The sequence below is a fragment of the Myzus persicae genome, unplaced genomic scaffold (assembly GCF_001856785.1).
Source record: "Myzus persicae strain clone G006 unplaced genomic scaffold, MPER_G0061.0, whole genome shotgun sequence".
NCBI lineage: Eukaryota > Metazoa > Arthropoda > Insecta > Hemiptera > Aphididae > Myzus > Myzus persicae.
In genome coordinates this window covers 368570-389816 of record NW_019102287.1, presented here as the reverse complement: position 1 = coordinate 389816, position 21247 = coordinate 368570, and the positions used below count along the sequence as shown (strand labels likewise).

Here is a 21247-nt window from a genome sequence, read left to right as displayed (position 1 = left end):
AGTGCCATACTAAATAATATGCCAATATAATATCATATATTCTAAGTGTGATGAATAAAACCTACGAATGTTCTTAAAATGATATATCCATCAGTTATCGGAATTACATCACATTGAGACATAATTTAGATCAACGAAGTCTACATTTTAAATCACCAAATATTTTTACACGATTATAACGATTATTTTTAGGTTTCTGCAGTGTTTGTACGGTTTAGGCAACACTTGGTACCACAATAATTTCTGTAAGCTGGCACATTTATACTTATATTTTTTTTGACTCTATTATACCCAAGACATACTTAGACACTACTAAATTAAACTTACCCAGTTACACGATTATAATTCAATTATAATTACCAACTATGCAGCATATTAAGCATATTATAATTCCTCTTGAATCTATACCATTTAGCCGGGTATCAAAACTCTATTATGATACTGAAAAAATACTGTTTCTGCAAAGCTGACGGGGAAGCCAAACCCCTCAGTTGTTTTCGCTAAAAATATATAAATAATCTAGAATGTTTGAATTTTGTAATTTGATATTTGAAAGGCATAATTTTATGATACTTGAAACCTGCACAGGCGCCCGCGGACTTTGAATTTCAGGGGCAGCAAGAGGCATGGGCGTAGGTAGGAAATATTTTCGGAGGGGGTTTTTGTCTAAATCCCAAATAATATGCGAGTTAATAATATTCTCGAACAAATTCACAAAAAGCTCAAGATTGTTTTATTTAATTTCGGAGGGTGTTTGAACACCCCCCCCCTCCTACCTACGCCTATGGCAAGAGGTATCCGCCCATTTTCCAATGGTTTAAAAATAGTTCTTTATTTGGTGGATGTTTTTGAAACAGTTTACGTAAACTCACACTTATTATTGACATAAAAAAATGTGAAACTGAGTTTTTTATATTTTTTAAATTACATTTAGGTCAATTAAGGAAATCTAAATTTTTTTGTCGATTACTATTTAGTATTTTTACATCGATTCAAATATATATGTTACTAAACTGATAACGCAAACAATACCCATCCATCAAGTCTTTGGCTACGAGTAGGTACAACATATTTGCATACAATACAATTATATTCTTATATAATATATTATTATATACAAAAACAATATTCAGGTAGATATTATAATATACACATATTACAGTTGTTTTTAGAAAAAATCAAAAAAAATAATAGTATTTTATATGTTTCAACAGTGGGTAAGTATTGCGTAACACAACAAAATACGATTCAACAAAAAAAAAAAAAAAATAATGTATTCAAAATTAAATTAAGACTAGGTAGGTACCTACTATAAATAATTTCAATACCACGTAATTCTTTTTTTAAATGCCGTTATTACATTTCATTACTTTATTTCACATTACTGTTATTGAATGAATTGTGTTTCCGGTTTTTAATCATGAGTAATATTATTATATTATTATTGGTAATTATAACATATATTATATTTTAAAACAATAAAATGGTTAGTACACACGTAATCTTATATGACATTTTTTGATTTTGATTTTATTGAGCAGTCAACAATATTACACTTTTAATTGTAAATTATAATTATATAAATGAAAAAAAAAAGAATTCTTTAGTACCTAATTTATTGTTAACAAAATAATAGTCTGGTAATTTTATTCTATTTTTTTCTTAATATTTAAACATTACCGGGGCAGGTATGCGTACTTAAGAAATGTAATATTTATATATGTAAAATGAGTGGACGGGTAGTTCAACCAGGTTGAAGATTTTATTTGTAGTTTGCTAAAGCGAGTATTTGCCTGAAGGGTTGAGTGTCTGTAATAAGTATACTTAATTGATGAAAAAAAAAATGGTTACATTTAGAAAATTGCCAACTTTTACGTGTGCAAAAGAGAAATAAAAAATATTGCTTAAAACGTATTTTGGAGAGGATTGATCGTCGTTATGCATAATATTTTCTATCTCTATTAAATATGTACCTACATCAGTAAAATTACGGTTAATGGTTTCAGTAAACAATTTTATAGAAACCCTTCACGCATCTTAACGGTATAAATTATAATATTGTTAGATATACTGTACAGCTACATAATACAATTTTACGAAACATATTTACATTTAACTCCTAAGTAAATGGGCTATTGTAACTAAAGTGTTTAATATTTAAAATTGCACTTCCCAATAAACGCACGAGGTATCTATAGCTATAATACCGGGCTATTCGCGGTACGGTGTTGTCTGTTGCTCGGTTACGAGTGTATAACAGTCTACCATATACCTAATTGCGAACAAAACCAATAACTTTTAATATAAAAATTCTGTGAATATTATACTAAATTAAAATCGCGAGAAATATTACGATACACATTATATAATACACATACATAATATACATATTTATCGTATATATTACATACAGACTACAGAGTGTGGTAAACGATTAACATTTTATTACAAGTATATTGTTTATATTATTAGTTTACAAACTCAATTATAAAATGATCGAGTACCTACCTAACTACCTACAACCCGCTTAGTTAAAGTTGAAATTAGTTCGCGTTTCGCGAAATGATCGAATGAAATATGTTTACATACATATTATATGTTACATAGGTATTATATAATATTATTATTATAATGACGATGACTGACGGTCGAAGGCAAAAGTCAAGAGGATGATGGACGATACATTTATATTTATATATAAGTGATCAATACTTAATGCTATACAGCTATATAATTATAACAATAGTATTGTTAATTATAGTCGATTAGGTATCAATATGTATACCAGAATAATGTTATAGAATACTTATTTTCCGTATACATACTACTCAATAGACTGCAGACTGACCATTAACAATTAAATTGTTGCAATAATTGTACCTATATAGATTTTATGAAAGGACAATACTTTGGATAGGTAACGAGTAATAACCACTAACCAGTAACTAATGAGTGTCGAGGCTAGGTGCATATAGCCATATAGGTACTAGATACGACCTTATAATTTTATTGAAGCTTAATATTTTTTTGAAAATTTCGACAATTTGATGTTTATTAATACTGAACCAATATCGTTCGATATAATGACGAGCTACATATAGACAGGGAGCTATTGATGGTTTGACCTTACCCATTTTAGTTCACTTGATTTTTTATCATGGAAACAGGCCTCCTGAATAGAATTAAAAATCGACAGTGTATAGACTGGCTCAGGGAGAGGTGGAGACTCCGAAATTAAAAAAAATCTAGATTTTTTATAAACTTTAAAGAAATCACGTGAACTAAAGTGGGTATGGTCAACCTATCAGTAGGCCTTAGGCTAATAGATAAGTACTTACACCATGCATTCGAGTTTTAAGGCATCAATTATAAATAGTATGATTATCTGTACATTATTTGCATATAATAATATAATAATACTATATACCTAGTACATAATATTACAATTTACAGTTCAATAATCGGGTTCTGTGAGTAGGTAGCCTATGTTCCCAGAAACGTATTGGTTGTAATGTTGTTGTATAGTTTGTTGCCATAAAAAATGGTAAAAAATAAGTAAATGTTTGCAAAAATGTACCTACTGTTATTATCATACAGAATATAATGGTAAGATCGGTATAAGGCATTTACAAAATAACCTAAGTAAAATTATTTTTTATACTTTTTCTTTTATTTAATCTCTAATCGACAATTATATATTATATAAATCTTAGGTATGAATAAAAAATCACGTCGTATAAAAAAAAAAAACAATAATACCAATCAAATACGTCAAATTAGGGGAAGATGGTCTTGAAGATCAGGGGGTGGTAGGGGGTGGCCGAAGAGAAATAATAACTATATAAAGCGGTCGGTTCCTAATTGCAGGTAATATATGTGTAGAATATACCGCCTCGGCAGCGCATACTAACAGGAAACGTTTCCCATCAAAACGGACGGCGAACACCTGCCGGATTCGTCGTTGTCGTTGTCGTTGTCGTCGTCGTCATCATCGTCATCGTTATCGTTCAGGTAGGGCGATCGACTTTCGGCGGCGGCGACTGTGGCCGCGTCCACCGACGGCTCGTGGGGTGGCGACAGCGCCGTGACGGGGCTGGACGATCCCGCGGACGACGGGCTGTGCGGTTCGGAGGACGACGTCTGTAGCGCGGCAGCCGGCCACTGGTTGGCGGTGATGATCCGCTCGGACAGCGCCTTGTGTACGGACGACTGATACGACGCGGCCGCTGCGGTGGCCGACGGCTGGGCGGCGTGATGGTGGTGCCACGGCAGGCCGAGCAGGAACGCGGATGCGGCAGCCGGGTTGAACACGATGCTCGGCCAGAACTGTTCGGGCGTGAGGAACGGCAGCGGGCCACCTAGCGAGGGTGCCACGGGCAAACAGTCGTTTCTGAACACTGTAAATGATAATAGTATTATATTTTACTAATTTATATTAAAACATAAGATGAGATGACCAGTAATTAGGTACATCATATTATATTTCAATACAACAATAATTAAAAACATTAAGTTTAACAATTAGCAGTACAGGTATACATAGAAATACGGAATACGAACATTTAACATTTACGTGAGACATTATATACCTCAAATAATTCTACTCGAATAATCAGTAGTTTTCAAAAGATAAAATTTCCAGTATGTACCTACATGGGCGTAGGTAAGAAATATTTTCGGAGGGGGTTTTTGTCTAAATCCTAAATAATATGCGAGTTAATAATATTCTCGAACAAATTCACAAAAAGCTCAAGATTGTTTTATTTAATTTCGGGGGGTGTTTGAACACCCCCCCCCTTACCTACGCCAATGTGTACCTACTTTCTTTATAATAATCGGGAAAAAAAAATTATGGAAAAACTGGAATATTTATGCAACATCAATATACTTGACAAAATCTATTTTGTTATTTTATTGTAATTTTACAAAAAAACCATAGATAGGTATATGCAATTTTCATCAAATATCATTTATATTATTATTTTTTAGACATGGTACCTAAACTGTAAATGTACAATTTAAAACAAATATTTTGGTTCTCCGCTCTACTGTAGGTAAGTCAGGATTGACTTATTAGTTAGTATTATAGTTGATTATATGATATTATAACTTTAATTATTTTATAAAGGTACATTAATACTTGATGACTAAGAATAGTCGACACCTACGACTAGGTAAGTCATAGTTCAGCTGCTCGAATTCTGCAGTGGGTTTCTAAACACTTTATTTCCATAAGTTTTTTAAACTTTTAAAAATATTTATAACATTCCCTATACATTTTTTTTTGAAAATTTGTTAAATAAATTCATAAATAAATCATTCAATTAAAATATAAAATTCACAAAGGTCATGCCAGTTATAATGATTTATGTAAAAAAATATTGGAGGATTAGAAAAATGTAATCCACCGTCCTTCAAGTATGCCGATTTTAACATTGAATATTAAGGTTCATTGTTTTCCATATATCGCTAGTACTAAAAGAAAACGCGTCAATTTTCCCACCCTCGATTATACACCAATGGAAAGCGGTGGAGCTCTGCTGTTTTGGGAAGCTTATCAGGGGAGGCTTTCAATTGGTTCCACTGTCTCAAGCTAAATATATTTGGATGTTTTGCTGTAAATAATATGTACGATATTATATCTAATTATATTTTTGTTTTTTAAGTTTAACGATGAATTAATAGTAAAATGCATTGTCTTTAAAAGAAATTAGTTTTGTATACATTTATATTAAACTACTTTTTAAAATTAAAATTAAAAACATAGGGTATTTAATATATATGATGATAATTGTCTGTACTACATATTATTTACCATACGTTATGGATAATATGGATACATGCAAGTAAATAAGTGTAAGTACGTGGAAGGCATTTTGTAGAGGCTTTAGAAGACATTGAGGTGATCATGCTACGTTATCCTCTATATGCCAACGAGTGTTCATGGTGACCGACTTGTTGATTTTATTATTATTATTATTACTATTATTATTATTATGGACTCATGATGCTTGGTAATGATTATTCACCTCATATTCACCCTAACCTTCCTAATACATATTTTATTAAAATGTTTGACATATTTTTAAATTATCCAACATCAAGATTCATATTATTATAATATGTTATAATAATATATACATTTATTCTATAAATTATTTTTAATATGGTCATTTTAGGTATTATAGCTGTTGGTTCAAGCTCACATTTTATATTGCAAACGTTATAATGTTAATTTTTTTACCATGCATGTTGTACCTTTGTCTCGTTACAACTTACTTACAAATAATAAATAGGTTATATAAAGCGTTAATTGTATAAATTGTAATAGAAATATTTTACTCTGATTACCAAGTTTTAGATTCTAAGCGGAGCGATACATGTATTAGTTTTACAATGATGCGCTTTTTAATTTTTTTTTGTCTCTGAAAACATTTTTATAATATTTTAAATATTTTGATCTTCAACGCGTGAGTGTTGATTCTGGTAGAAAATCGGGTCTAGGTTTTAATTTATGGAGTTAAAAGTAAAAGCATTGTTGATAGCAGTTTATATTATTTTTTGATATGATAGTTTATAGCTGATTTATAAACTAGAAAAGATCTATCATGAAATTATTATTCTTGAGTATTATATTAAACTTAATACAATATACATCGAATTTTAATTTTAAGATAATAATAATTGTGAAGTAAAATCACAAAAGTATTATTATTTTTACTATTTTTTTTGTATTTATTTTAAATGAGTGTTACACAAACACAATTAAAAAATAAACATGGAAAACACATTTCCTACTTAAAGTTTTAAATATTTTGATGAGATACGTTTAGTGTAATTTATAAATTAGGTAACTATATAAAATGTTTACATATTTTTATAAAAATAGTTGAATGTTACTCACATGTGTGGTCAGGTATGTATGGATTGGATTCTCTGCCCATTGATTTTTCTCGTTTTCTCCATTTAGCTCTACGGTTTTGAAACCATACCTATGTACAAAAAAGACATCATTATTATAATATGTATGGCACGTATACATTTTACTACTTGATTCTATAGTTGAGTATTAAAATTACAAATTTATTCAGTACTATCACGTATTTACTGTGACTGAACATTTTTTTCGGAAAAAGAGGAATCCTTATTTTAAATTAAGAGTCGATAATATAAATATAATATGATCTCAGTGTTATAATGTTCGATGGAAATTTCATTAAAAATATTAAATTGCACACTGATATATTGTATGAGTATGATATAATATTTGTAATAATAATGCTGATTATTAAGATGAATAGGAAATTACTATTTAACCGTAATACGGGAAATTATATTTTTCAACCCATACAACATGGTAAAAATATTTACTAATAACAGAGCATATAAATAATTTAACATAACTAGGCCGGTACCCATATCTCAACCGAAGTCCAAAGATCAAAATTGAACCCTTCCATTTTCCTCTAACAATCTGTTTCCATCAAAACTATTTTTATTCTAATATATTACATAAACTTTTATGCAGTTTAGTTTTTTTAGAATCTCTTATATTTAAAAATATTATTCAAAATTTAATAACATTTTGTAAAAAGTTTATTCTACAATAAAAAAAAAAAAAGAAAAACTTATTATAAACCCATATCCACCTATCACTTTATCGGTTTATTTAATGTAGGTTTATTGTATTTATTACTGTGTATCTTACACTATTATTGTTTTACTATTTTATCATACTTTAGATTTTAAGCGAAGCGATAAACGGCAAGGTACACTTTTAGTGGAAATGTGTTATGATTATTTATTATCATATGCCCATCTAATTATTTGCAATACGAAAACATACAAAATATTAAATTAAAAAGTAATATTGAAAAATCAAAATAATTATCATGAACATTATTAATTAACAACATAACATTACATAATGTATATTGTATGCATTAGGTATATATGTATACCTATTATATTATTATGTATATCAACTGCAAAAAATATGACATTATTGTTCCTCTCTCCAATTACGGACGATTATGTTTCAGATATCGTTTACACCCTCCTACCAACCTACCAAATACCGTAGGTATATACTGTGAGAAACGACTCCGGCCATTGGAGATTGTTTATCAAGTATTATATAATTAATTTAGTTTGGCTTAACGGCGTGTGCTTGGAAACTAAAAGTAAAAGGGTATGTTCATCATATATATATGTATGTATATTGATGAATATGGTGGGAGGGAGGGAGGGATGGAAAAATCCCTTTTTTATTGGCCAGGTTAAAATATTGACAATACACTTAAAACGGGAGTTTAATAAACCGGTGGAAGTTTCGGCACCCGAAGGCCATTGTAGGGCGATCTGGCGGCGTCGTCGGCGGTGGTGTAGGAGGAGGAGGGTTAATGCTCTATTTGGACGTCCGATTGGGGTTGATTGTGCGCGTCGTGCGCGTACAAGGGTGTGTTGTGCAATACAATGGGACTCCCCCTATGCACATAGGCCACACGAACAATGCACTTAAATGATCGTTAGGAAATTAGGGAGATGTTAAATCGGTTGTCGAGAAATTGCACCCCAATTAACTTGTAATTCATTACCAGGGAGACCGCGCGCGCCGGGTTTTAAGTCCATCTCAATTGGTTTATTGAATCGTTTAAAGAGCGAGACAATCTACGGTGCAGGCGGTGAAGGCCTAGGCAATAGAGAAAGAGCAAAGGGGAGAGAGTGAGTGAGAGAGTAACTTACGGAGGGGAGAGAGAGAGATTTACACGTATATATAATGTAGAGATTTTGTAGCCTCTTTCTCTTTTTTTTTTACCGTCTTTGTGTGTCCGCTAAGTGTTCTGCGGTACACAATTAGCGCGGTGTTTTAGTGTGGCTGTAAACTCGAAAGAAAAAAAAATCTATTAATCTCCTTCCATTGTTTTCCACTGCTGTTGGAATTATTTAAGTCTCGCGTCGTCGATGTGGTGGATTTCAATTAAGCTGCTCCGCGTACGATTCCGGAACAAAAGGATATAATATAGTCGTACGAGCAACCATACACAATTAAGACCCGAAACGGAATCTCTACAAGGATGACCGTAAAAGACAAATAATTATAATCACACTATACCTATATATAAATTATATCTTTAGCCATTGTACCGTTAAAAACAATTTATGTTATCTTTAAAATTTAAATGGAAGAATAATGCATGCATTATGATTGATAACGGTATACAAATTTATCCATGTGACCCAAACAATCGACTTTAATTTATATACAAGTTCCACAAAAAAAATATTTGAAAGTAAAATCTGTTTTAAATGATATTATTATAACTGATCGCTTTGTTAGTTTCGTTTGTTTATTCGTTTTTAATTGTAGGTAAGTTCACGTTTATTCGTAATTAAATCAAACATTTTTAATTTGAATAGCATGAACATTTTACCTGCACTCTGGCTTCACTGAGATCCAATCGTAAGGCGAGTTCTTCTCTGGTAAATACATCAGGGTATTGAGTTTTTTCAAAAGCTCTTTCTAATTGATGTAATTGATATGTGGTGAATGTTGTTCTACTACGGCGAACTTTTCGCGGTTTATCGTCATCGTGTTCGTCGGACCGATGTAGCGATGGATCGGTCCCACTAGCAGCATATAATGCATCCAATTTCGATTGGCAATGAACACTAGTATTTTCTAAAAAAAAAATGTCAAATAATTATTATTGATTGTGCTGTGAATGTATAAAAAATAAAAATAATTTAAATTATTACTAAAAAAATAAAAATAAACTGTATACATGGGCTAAGTGTCTTAAACCCGTACCTTAACCTAAATGTTGATTCCATAATACATAAATATTAAACATACTTTAGTTACATACTGTGGTTTCAGTCTGATGTCTGAATTTTCAAAACTATAACTTTTATTAATATCTAATTTCGTCTTATCCCCCTTCGATTATTATTATAAATTACTACGAAAACCCATAGTTTATTTTTTAATGACACATATTACTACTAATTTTGGGGGTTTACCATATTATCACCTTTGTGCAGAAAAACTATGGTATCCACCTATAAGAAATTTTTATAAATAACCCATTTAATGTTATACCACTGATACAATTTTATCTAGGGAGTGTGAATATTTAATTTAGTTCTTGGATAGGTTAAGTATCGTTCTAAAAGCGATACTAAATAAGACATATTGTAAAATAAATATGTTTCTCTGTTCGCTTAAGATCTAAAAAACATAAACCATTGCGACAGCGGTAATTATTCGCAGTTACAGTTTGTACAATTGTTTGTGAATAAAATGATAAATTATTTATATGTACCTAATATAAGAATAAACTCATAAACAGACTGTGGTCACTGGTCACCATTTGCCGACATGTTTGATTAACGTTAATTTGATGTACACAAAGCTTATAAAACGATTATTTATTTTAAAAAGGGTGTTCGAAATTCGTAGGTCGTTATATGAACGAGATAAAACAATACAAATTTAAATGCATTTTTACGGTGGTGTTTGGTGACGGAAATAAAGGGCGTTAAAACAACTGGAGAGAGAAACGTTGTCGTTGTCAAGTACCTACTTAACTCGTGTACAGGGTGGAAATAAGGATGGTCCAACGTATATGGCCATATAATATTCGTACTGAGTATCTACTTCGTTTAATGAGCATATTTATTTTTACTCAAAACAAACGTTTTGTATACAACTAAACAAGTTTTGGTTATAAGTATTAAGTTAACATTTCAAAGCCAAATAATTTTGTGAATTCACGATAAATATTTAAACAATGTCTGCATTATTATAAATTATAATAGTGCTTTATGGTGTCAAATTTGTAAAAATCGTACAATTCATAATTGTATGGTAGAATTTCGCCACAAATAGGACTGTAACATAATATTTGTTCTACATTTTGAAGTTCAGAGATTATGTTAATTTGATGATCAATTTAAACTTTTTAACAAAATTTAAATGATTACATTATGCTTTTTGAATATAATATTATGTTGTTTATAAGGATTGGAAGTTCAAATTCATTCATCATTGGTGTTGCATATAGGAATACGTTATTAACATCACACAGCATGTAAGTGCGTAAGTGACGTAGTGTAACAAGTGTACATTTTATATCACTGTTATTCATTAGTTTTACTTTTTAGTAATTATCTTACGCGTCAGATATGATATAAAATCACTTTTCCAAAGTCGATGCTTAAGTCTATATTCGAGATCAACCCTTACAAATGTCTATATTTTTTCGTTTTAAACTTAAAATGTAAAAAAAATGTAAAATGTACAGTTTAAGAAAATAAAGGAAATCAAAAACGTGATTTATGAATATCATATTGGAAACAATTCTTTTTTGTACACCCTGTACATAATATTATAGCTGAGAATAATAATAATAACATTTCACCATATAATGTCGTCAGCCTATTATTATCTCATCCGACCCTCGGCCACGCGCACGCTCTTCAACTGTATTTTGATGTAGTTGTACTACTGCTGGCACAAGTATTGTATAATATTATGATGGCTACACGTATAACACTGACAGAACATCCCTATTTATATTATTATTCTTCAGGCCAATTTTTTAAGGAGGTTTTTGAATTTCTGTGTTCAAATGGACTAGCTGTAAGACATAGTGGACAACGTTTTACTTACTATTAGTTTCTTGCAAAACACAAGGAAAATTATCGAATATAAATACATACAATCATACCAAAGATTTACTGAAAACAATTCATGTACAATTTTATAAATAAGAAAAGTAAATATTCATTGCTGTTTTGGATGCTGGGTAGATCTCATCGTTCTATTATTTGTACAATTGACTTAATTTCCATAATTTTAATGTCCCTCTTTGAAACACTATTCTTATGATTTTTTTTCAAAAACGAATTATTATAAGTTATAACTAATATATTTTGGTCATGACGATAACTATGTATTTAATTTATATCTATTATAATATAATATGATATAAAAAATATTTCCACTTATACACGTGGGTGGAGGGTATAATGCTCAAGAGGTATAGACTTCATGACTTTTAGTATGATCATATGGAAAGCAGTGAGGTACCCTTAAACAAAGAGTAGGTACCTGCACAAAGATTAAGCTTTAGGTAAATTATTTTGAAACTTTTTTTTCTAATTTAACTAGACTATGGGTAAATAATAAATACACGTCATATCGCGTAGAGAAATTTTTTTAGCGTTTTCCGGGAAACGTGGATGAGAAAATTGTTTTTATATCAATTATTTCTCGGTTACGTTATTATTATGATTTCACCCTATATGCGCCCCATTAAAGCGCTATGTACGTACTGCAGGTATAGGTACCTAATTACGAGTAACTGGCTGTAAGACCCGTCGGGAACGGTGGCGGCGGCGCGTACACGCACGTTGTATAGGTTCATAATATTAATCATGTATTAAAACGGTCATATAAGCCGCTTACGAGGTTTTTGTTATTGCGCGTTGATTGTATAATGCACCCCTCGCCCCCACCTAGTGTGTGTAATATATGTAATAGTAATCGGCTTACGAAACGTTCAGTTTCCAAATCGCTTGTGTACCTATGTATACACAATATATATAATATCTACTCTGCCCCGTACACGTTTCGTATACCTACCGATATATATTATGTATAATATACGCGATGTACAATATTTTATTATTATTATTATTATTATTATTAATATTATTTATACGCGAAACGTACGAACTCGGCTGCAGTACGAAATTTCAATGTGCGCGCAACAGATACGAAATTTACGTGAGTTTTACACCCATTGTTGTAGTCGCCGTGCACAGCACACATTCATACGCGCGCGCGCTCCGGTGTGTGTCCACTTGACTTCCGTTCAAATCCATTGAGTTTCCCGCCGTCCCTTTCGGATTTTCTACCAGTCGCCTTCACCACCCGCCATCGTTCGTTCAGCTGGCCCTCCACCCCCTCTGCGATCGAGTTTTTCGCGCATAAACAGAAATATGTTATATAATACCAATATTGAATACATGTATAAATTATTGTTATTAAAATTAAATATCATCTAATACTGAGTAATACTTGACAGTTACTGCAGGTACCTACTACTTATTTATTTTGTTACGGTTTCGTGGAAATCATAATATATACACAGGCGAGGTTTTTATGCATCAAGAGTGGGCACTTTTTTAAATAGTATGTTATGATTTATTCCAATAATTTTTAGAATGCATGGTACCTAGTAGGTACTAGGTAGGTTACAATGTACAAATTACCCATATTATATGCATAGTATTATTACAAATTAGTATCGATTACGAAATAATGAGAAACCATTTGGACTTAACTTTTAACTTATTAGCGCTTTTAAAAACGTTAATACCCAGCCGGTTATCATTTTCACGGTATTTTCTCTGGGGTACATGTATCACAAAATTTCCACATTATATTGTACAATTGATCACTAAAAGATCAAAAAGAAAAGTTTTTTCATCGCCGTCTTATTTTTACTAGCGTGGCAGCCAGTCCACACCGGTATTGTAGAATCAAAATTTATAAAGACTATTAGAGACAATGGAGAAAAAAACGATTAAAACACTCTAAAAGCTTGAATTGCCGGGAAGATAGGCATACGCATATTGTATTTTTCTGGATACTCAACGTCAGTAAGTATGTGGTCAAAAAGTAAAAAGTGAGGAGTTCACTGTCTTTTTTTTTATTTGTTTGTAAATTTTAACAATTTAAATGTAAATTATACATTTAAAATAAAATTATAAAAATTATATGATAATGTAATAAACATATTAATTATAATTGGAAATTTAAAAGGGTATTGCATTGTTGATGTAAATAAGAAAATCTACATCCATTTTATTTTAGTTAGTATTGACATTATCATTTATATCTAATATAGGTACCTCTACCTGTGTATAATTAATTAAATACCAATATTATAATGCACTATCATACTTGTATTTTAATTTATTATTTTAAAACGATCATCAAGACATTAAGTATTTTATAGTTATAATCCATTTAAAATTAAATTGTTTGTTCTTAATTTAATTGAAGTGTTCTTCGGAAAATCATGGATTTTCACTGTTAACAATATAGTATTAAAGCTGAATAATAATTATAATATAATAACTGTTTGCTCAGACGGTTATTAGTTATTACGAAAAACAGATTGATATTCAATCATTGATTATTTTTAAATATAGGTATATTATACATTTATTAATACTTAAAAATATTGAGTAAGAAACCCAGGAGCCAGTAGGTAGTCGGCAAAGGTGCAGTATTTAACTGCGTATCATACATGGTATTAAATCTTAGAAAATATATACCATAAATGCATCTTATTACAATTTTAAGTATTTTCAACTTTTTTATATTCCAGTGGCGTAGCCAAGGGGAGGCTGAGGGGGCTGCAGCAACCCCGAAATGTTAATAAAATTAAAAAACTATTTTAATAGTCTATGGTATTCGAACAAAAACTAAACCACCGCTGTGTAAAAAATTTATTAATGACTTATTAATTTAAAAATGTAGAGATTCCTCGACTAAGTAGGTCAATATACTATTTTATCAATCACAAAAAGTATTTATATTTGCACTCAATATTTTATATGAAAGACAAAAAGTCAAGAAATTAACGAATTACACATGTTATTTAATGATGTTTTGCTTAATAAAATGGGATAGCCAGCTTGGCAGCTGGAATCTGAGGAGAAGCTATGTTACTTTTTAAATATAATAGTTGTTATCACAATACTAGGTATAGGGAGTGGTTTCCTAATCGGAGGGGAATTTAGAGTCTGATATAACGATAGAGTTGATAGACCAAGATATTATTTATACTTTATATTAATATTTTTGTTTTTATATTCAATATTTTTTTTCTTACTTTTAATATTATCACTTCGTAAGTTGATTTATAACACATTTTTTAAAATGTTGAAAATAATAAAAGTAAATAGGTGTATATTATACAATATAATATAGTTATTTTGTATGTTTTCTTTATACCGCTCAAGAAAAAAAAATCGTCAAAATTCTAATTTAAGGGGGAGAATGAGATTTTAGCAAATTTACAAGGGGGGGGGGCATAGAATGAAAAAGGTTGGGAACCCCTAGTATAGGACATGTTCAAATAAATTCGAGGCGGTTATTTTATATTTTGTTTTGTTATTTTAGTTTATACACAATTTTACACATTTCAAGTTTGAGCGAATGTAGGAAATACGTTTTTATAATATTTTTTTTCTTTTCGTTTATAATTCAACTTTACATCTTTTGAAAATTAAAAATACTTGTCTATTATGGCACTACTTGGAGCGTCGAAATGGAACCGATGTTTCTCAAATTAATAATTCACAATATTATGGATGAAAAGTAAACATTACGATCCACAACTATCACTTTGGTTTCAACTATATAATTTACTTATACTATAGTTACATTACGTATACAATTTAAACATAAATTATAAGGAAGATACACAGTTAATTTAAAATGAATCCATATGATACCAAAAAAATATAAGTTGTCGATTAAAAATAATATTATTGTCGTACCGTTTTTAGATGGATGTGTAGTTCCTAGAATTTGATCAATGCTGTATACATTCCTGGCCGATTTGGTAGTATCCATATTGTATAATATTATATAGGTATCCGTTGTTATTGTTGTATGTAGGTATATTATCACTTTTAATGACTACGACGACGATCACTACGTCTACGTGATCGTAATTTTAAATGTGTAGTGGAGAATTTTCACCGTGATCGATGGTGTGGGCCTTCTCTCACGTTCGCGACTACTGAATGACACATGGTGTGTCGACGCTGCCGGGCTGAAGGGACCGGTGGCAGGCGTGCGCGCCCCCGATCACCCCCCGCGTGGCCAACCGTTTGGGGTGGTTTTGGATGGAGGGCGGATGCGCGCAGCCACGGTCGCCAATCCCATTGGGCACTTCGCCCTACCCACGTGCCCTGCGCCCCGTATAATGACAGTGCTAGTTTGATAAACGCTTAATAATAATATATTGAAATACTCACAATAAATAATTAAATAATCGTATTTAAATATATATTTATATTATAGGTATGCATATAATATATATTTTATATACGGCTTAAAATACTTCTAGCCCGCCAAATGGGTTAACTCGGATATAAACCAGAGTACTTCGCATTTCCGTTTTAGTTATTTCATACATTTGAATATTTTTAAAGACAATTATTCCATTATTATTTTATTTTTTAACACTTTGGTATTAATACTTTGAATAGGTAGGCATTCAATTTTACCCTTAGGTTATTATTGACTTAAATTTAGGTACATAAATATGATTTCTTATGGGGTAATAAAATCACACAACATATAAATATTTAAATTTATTTATTTATATAAGACCATACAAGATACAGCTATGATAAAGTAGGTAGTTCGAATATTCAGTAGCTTGGATTGCAGTCTTATCTTACTATTCATAGACGAAATGCTAACTCGTTTCTTTTGCCTAAACTATTATTCAGCATAGTTGACTCATCAACACTTTCAATCCAGTGACTAGTGAGCCGATGGAAATTTTTATGTCGGTCCTCGTACTATTAGAACAAATTCCTTTTTTGCAACTCCTCCCTGCACTACCAATTATGAGTTAAACTTTCCACTTAATAACCAATAAATGCATCTTTTTTTTTCTATTTTTGATTATTTGATTATTTGATTATTATTTGATTGTATTATTTTCAAATTGTATCAATCAATGATTGTAGGCAATCGATATTATTATATTTTATTTTGTAATTTTTGATCGCCTTTAATATTTTTAAACCGACTTAATTACTCAACACATAATTCAAGATTTTCCAAAATACTAAAATATACAAAATAACCTGTCCATATCGAACAATCGAAAAGAAGTTCTCGACAAAGAAAATAGCACAAAAATTGTGAATTTTCTAACTAAATTGTAACATTTCAGAATGTATGCAAAGTCCGTTGATTATTTGTTTGATGTCTAAATATGGATAATAATTTAACAATAGGGTTTATTATATTTAGATACTTATTTAATTTATAAATTATTTTTTGTTAAAGTTTTTTGATTATGAGAATGTATGTGAAACGTGACTCTAATCTGACCCTGTAATTAATTTGAAATTTATATTTAAATACATACTTTTTCATAATCACAAGTATTGTATTTTGTTATGTTTTTAGTGTAGTTTTCTATGAAATTTGTTTAATTTGGTAAGTTATACAAATCAACAGTTGAAAATGGTTTAATTTTGGATTATTTTTATTTTCAACATAATAATATATAAAATAATATTGGATGTTCTTTAAACCGTTTAAACGTAGGTACCCTACCATTGAGTTTTGAGCATAAATTGTATACATACACTCGATGCTGAATGCTGATTATGCATTTATACGCATTAATTATTGATGTTTGAAGTTTTGAAATATACCACGAGATATTTTAAGATACTTGATTTTTATAGAGCTGTATAACTTATTAAACCCATTATGGTTCTGCTAATTTTTACGAGTTTTAACTATTTTATTCATTATCTATGTAATTTATATAAATATAAAAGTTCTAGGAATATTTATAATTTCTATATATCGTATGTCTGTTGAGATATATTATTTTAGTTAATGAAACCTGCCCTTGCACTTCTGTTGGACAACACCACAAGAGTACGTATTGTAAGAGAGAAGTTATTGTTAATATAATATGATTTAGAATGGAACAATTGATACTTATGTTGTAACTTGTAGCTATCTATAATTTGTGGACAATTAGAGATAATTTTAGTTTTAAATGTTATTAATTGTACGTAGTTAAATAAATGTAAAAAATGTTTTGTCCAAAACACTCCATTCTTGAATTCCGGGGTTAAGGAGTACGATGGAGGTTTGGTTACATATCTAATCATGATATTGTAAACTTAAAAATAATACTTCGGGAAGTCGTGCCAAATGTTTAAAGTTCCGACACGATAATATATTGGACATTGGTAGTTTGGTACCTATGTTTGTCTAGCCTTAATTTAATTTTATAAAACAACTTTTTAAAAATTAGTTATTAGGACCTACTAATTTATTATTGATGTAATATTATAGCTAGCTGTAAAAATATAAAAATAAACAGTATTTTAATGCAAAGTACTCAGTAAATAAATGCGACTTTTACTGTGTCTTAATAATGAACCATTAATTTGAATAGATTTTCCATTTAAAATTAGATACATAAGTCATTTAATTTGAAATTTTACTTAATCACGGTCAGAGTATTTTAGTTTATATTCAGATTTACGTATTATAATATATCCCCCTATATTATATTATTATAATAGCTCTAATAAGGGGACTGAATAGGCTGTGAAAACAATACTAACAAGGGCCACTATTCGAGTGGAAATCGCAAATTTAATTGAAACCTATCACACACGAAGGGGTTTTTCTACTTAATGAGCTAAAAAGAATATTTTGTTGTATAACTACAATTTATTTTTATCCTCGTTTATTTAAAATAAATAATAATATAGTATACTTGTGATTTATTATAAATGGTCATTTAACAACTAATTACATAACTAACGATGAAATGTGAAAGAACCACAAAATTAATTTAAATTAAATTATACAGTCAACCAATATGTACTAAAATATAAATTATTGAAATTAAATGTCTTATACATTCATTATTAAATAAATACCTGTATGCTTGCTATTATGTTTTAAACATTTTATTGATTATTATTATTAAAGCTATAAATAGGTATAATAGCAGCAACATAATGTGATATTAAAAATAATTGAAGACATTTTTAATTATTCTTTAATACGTTTTTAAAATAATGTTAATAGACTTCAACTATTTCCAAGTACCTACTTATTTGAACGTACATATTTATAAGTAATAACAAAATAATAATAACAAGTTAACAAAACAATTATTAATAATTTAAATTTAGTCTATTTAGAGAGCAGTAAAGATAACATTTTCTTTTTTATAAAATACACATTATGATTTTATAACTGTAACAGTCTTATTAGTTATTACAATATTGTTATATTCATTCCACTTATATTATTCTGTTTGATGGTTCATTTTTGTGTCCAACAAACTCATGTTTGTATTAAAAATTTTTGTTCGTTTCTATAAGTTTTTTTAAAGTTTTTTTTTTAAATTTAAACTTCGTGTTACAGTTATTATTATTTTTTTAACTTTATGTCCTAAATAATATTACAAGTGTTTATTTGGATAGTTATAATTTGATATAGTATTTGATAACTTTTGAAAAATTATGGTGAGAAATGGTTCATTATTAGCAATAAAAACAATTATTAATGTAGACGTCATGAATTATACCGCAGAGAAATGAGAATACATTAACAAATGTGGAACTTAATAATAATATGTAGGTATACGGCAAAAACAAAAAAATATTTCAGGAGGCTTTGAGGCATTTAATATACCTATGTGGCTTTTTTAAAATATATTATTTCTAATTAGCCTCTTATACTAGAGTAGCAGTGTAAAATGTACAGGACTCGAAAAAATTGGTTAAAAATCGTCCAGGATGAAGGTAAAATGAAGTATTATTATTTCAGAACAACTAAGGGGGTTGATTACTAAGGAAGACCACTTGACAAAAATTAAAAGTATAACAATAGCTTCAAACATATATTGTTTTATAATTTTTTAACTTTTCTGAGTTTTCTGTTTTTTGTATTTTTGCACATTTTGAGATCTTTTTAATTAAAATGTACGCATTTCGATTAGTTAAGTTCATTGTTACTGGAAAGTAGACTGTAAAGTGTAGAGTCTTGAAAAAACTATACTCCCGTCCAAGTTATATACTTATATTTATCTGCGTTCTGTGTACTGCAATTCAATCATATAAACTCTACACCAAACTAAAATAATAAATCAAAAATAAAATGTGAGGGCATAACTATTTAAAAATATACTATAAATTAAGGTCCCGGGATTATTGTCTCTTGACGTAATGTTCATTTTATATAAAGTTTAAACTTTTAGTTTTATCGACAATTAATAGTCTATAACATCAAAATAATCTATTATTTATTCTATAATATTATGTATGAATTGAAAATAGAAAACATACTTAAAATCTCCCCTCTTAGGTTTTCAACTTCGAGAGTGATTTCTGGTAGCTAATTGGTTCTAGTTGGTACTTTGAGGGATCAAAAGTAAATAATGTTAAGTATTTTTTAAAACAATTGAATTGGAATTTTTAAGCAAAATCAGATCTTGATAAAATCGATTTTGTTTTTTTTTTATGTATTTAACTCGTAAAATCTTGAAATTTTGTCTAATGTCCATAATAGCATTTTCTATATATGATATAAATATAACTATTAGTTATATACTTATTTCGATTAATTTTTATCTACATACAGAAAAAAATAGAATGCACATTTGACTTTTTTTCTATAAATGTAGATAAAAAATGCGCCAAACCGCTTGTAAATGTACTACAAAATTAAAATTTGTTTTCAGTTTTCATTATACAGCCTTTGAAAATATTCGATTTTTTAGTTTTTAATTTTTGTATCTAATACGATTTACAAATTTAACACATACCTATTTATATTACAGTGAATTACTCGATGGCGTGGTTCATTAGAGGTTAGGTTTATACTATATATAATGTGTATATATAACATATGTATGAAAACAGTTACCTAAATGGTATTACATTTTTTTCTTTTATCATAAACAATAACACTTTTTTTTACAGATTTCCAATAACAACGTTTATTATTTTCGATGTACAGCTTATTAACTTATTATTAATTGTTTCTTTATCCATAATTTATCATAATTAACAATTACCAGCTGAATGTAATTTTTTGAATTTGATCTTTCCTCTATGAGTTTTTGAATTTCAGGATAGAGATTTAATAGGCATGTCATCATTTTAATACCATCTTTTAGCCACATAATTTTTTTAAAGCAAAAACTTAGATGATGATTTCAAATATCTTTGACGCAATGTATTTCGATTATTACACACACACATCTCGATACAAACGAAACCACTTACAAATAGCCATTCAATTCTATTTAGAAATCTAGGGTGTACTTACTTGTATTATAAATATGTCACATATTTATAGAGGCACCTACATAATATGTATTAACAAAGTCAAATAGAGAAATATTACTTATTAGAGGGTTCTTCAAACGGGAAA

At 29.4% G+C, this 21247-nt stretch overlaps 1 protein-coding gene across 1 annotated transcript; it reads right to left on the bottom strand.

The window, feature by feature from the left end:
* Positions 1–1027: 1027 nt before the first annotated feature.
* On the bottom strand, positions 1028–15816 carry LOC111031757 (retinal homeobox protein Rx3). Its single transcript, XM_022311837.1, has 4 exons — positions 15583–15816; positions 9435–9682; positions 6905–6992; positions 1028–4397 (listed from the first exon to the last, which is right to left on the bottom strand). Exons 1-4 carry the CDS (start codon positions 15656–15658, stop codon positions 3907–3909), a joined length of 903 nt encoding a protein of 300 aa, XP_022167529.1. The 5' UTR covers positions 15659–15816; the 3' UTR covers positions 1028–3906.
* Positions 15817–21247: the final 5431 nt, after the last annotated feature.

Coding starts and splice junctions, on each gene's coding strand:
- LOC111031757 (XM_022311837.1), bottom strand. CDS start 15,658: ATGGATACTACCAAATCGGCCAGGAATGTATACAGCATTGATCAAATT. Junction 9,683..15,582: donor TACACATCCATCTAAAAACG/GTACGACAATAA, acceptor TTTTTTTTTTAG/AAAATACTAGTGTTCATTGC. Junction 4,398..6,904: donor ATACATACCTGACCACACAT/GTGAGTAACATT, acceptor TATCATTTACAG/TGTTCAGAAACGACTGTTTG.